Genomic DNA, 1,347 nt, shown 5'->3' with positions numbered 1-1,347 from the left:
CTATTATTTTCATTCAACATACCTCTATGTCTTCTCATATGTCCACCTAAAGCTTGTCCTATAGGAAATTCAAGTCCACAAATTGAACATTCATGTATTTTTGGTTTAGGTGGAGAAATTGGCATTTGGAAATTCAATTCTCCCATTAATCTTGGCTTCTTATGACTTGCTCGATGACCGCCAAGTGCTTGAAACGAAGAAAATTGTCTATTACAAGTCTTACACTCGAAAACTTTACCAGGAGAGTTGGTCATGCTCGTGTCAAAATGATTTTGTCGATGTGAAAATAACATCAAGTAATTTGCCATGGTTTTTAGGGTTTTTAATTCACCTTCTCTTTCTCTTTTTGTTGGTAGAACCAGCATGGTTTTATGCAATATATGTTGCTAGAAATAGTGTTTTTTTTTGGGGTGGGGTGGGGGGTTGGGGGGTAATGTTGGATGTGAAAATTGTTTTTTGGTTGGAGAAAGAAAGAATGAAAATGATGAAAATGAATATTTCATGGGGGCTTAGGTTATTTATAAGGGTTATTAGTTGGGAGGTTTGACTAGGAGTAGTTGACTTTTCTTTTGTCATGACCAATCTTGGCACATTATATTTCTTGTGGTATAAGTAAGATAATACGTTCGCTTTTACTTGTCACATTTTGATTTATTACACCTATTAATATATATATATATATATTTGTTTATTTATTTTTTACACTATTCGGTATCTGCATTGGAGCCCAGACTAATTCGAATTGCGTACTGCAGGGCCCTTTCTCGGTGAAAATTTAAGAAAAATAATTAATTAATAACATGGTTATGTTACCATAATACCCCTATTAAATAATGTTTATATTGTGTCCTGAAATTAATTTGAAGCAAAATAAATAACATTAAGAATAAAATAGAAAAAAAAATTATCTTTTTGTTGATATGCCAAAAGTGACAAGTAAAAGTAGAAATTTAATTAGGAAACAAGTGATAAGTAAACGAGAACAAAGGGAGTATTTTGTTTGGGCTAATTATCTTAAGTCATGTTAGTACTTTTCATTTGTTACTTGTCCAGGGCTTAACACATTCTTTAAGTTGAAATAAATAGAATTATAATTTTACTGTACCATCTTTTGAATATAATAAATTCAATGTAAAAATAATTATAGTTTAATAATGAAAGTAAATTAGAAATTAAGTGATAAATTATATCTTGATTTTCTTAAATAGACAAGTAAAAATGGATATTTATTTTTAATACACTGGATAAATAAAGTGGATGGGGTAGTATTTTCTTTTCCCTTTTGGTGTAAACTACTTTTAAATTAAGTTAATCATTTCTTAATATGCATATATTAATTTCACATAT

General features: G+C 29.3%; 1 protein-coding gene across 1 annotated transcript; it reads right to left on the bottom strand.

Annotated features, from left to right (window-relative positions):
- Positions 1–22: 22 nt before the first annotated feature.
- LOC124893199 (zinc finger protein ZAT5-like) lies at positions 23–308 on the bottom strand (the record flags this gene model as incomplete). The annotated part of the gene is made up of 1 exon (XM_047404288.1): positions 23–308. A coding segment is annotated over exon 1 (286 nt), but the record flags the coding sequence as incomplete, so codon positions are not given.
- Between the last annotated feature and the right edge of the window lie 1,039 nt (positions 309–1,347).

The sequence above is a fragment of the Capsicum annuum genome, unplaced genomic scaffold (assembly GCF_002878395.1).
Source record: "Capsicum annuum cultivar UCD-10X-F1 unplaced genomic scaffold, UCD10Xv1.1 ctg55499, whole genome shotgun sequence".
In the NCBI taxonomy this organism is placed as follows: domain Eukaryota; kingdom Viridiplantae; phylum Streptophyta; class Magnoliopsida; order Solanales; family Solanaceae; genus Capsicum; species Capsicum annuum.
This window is presented reverse-complemented; position numbering and strand designations above follow the sequence as displayed.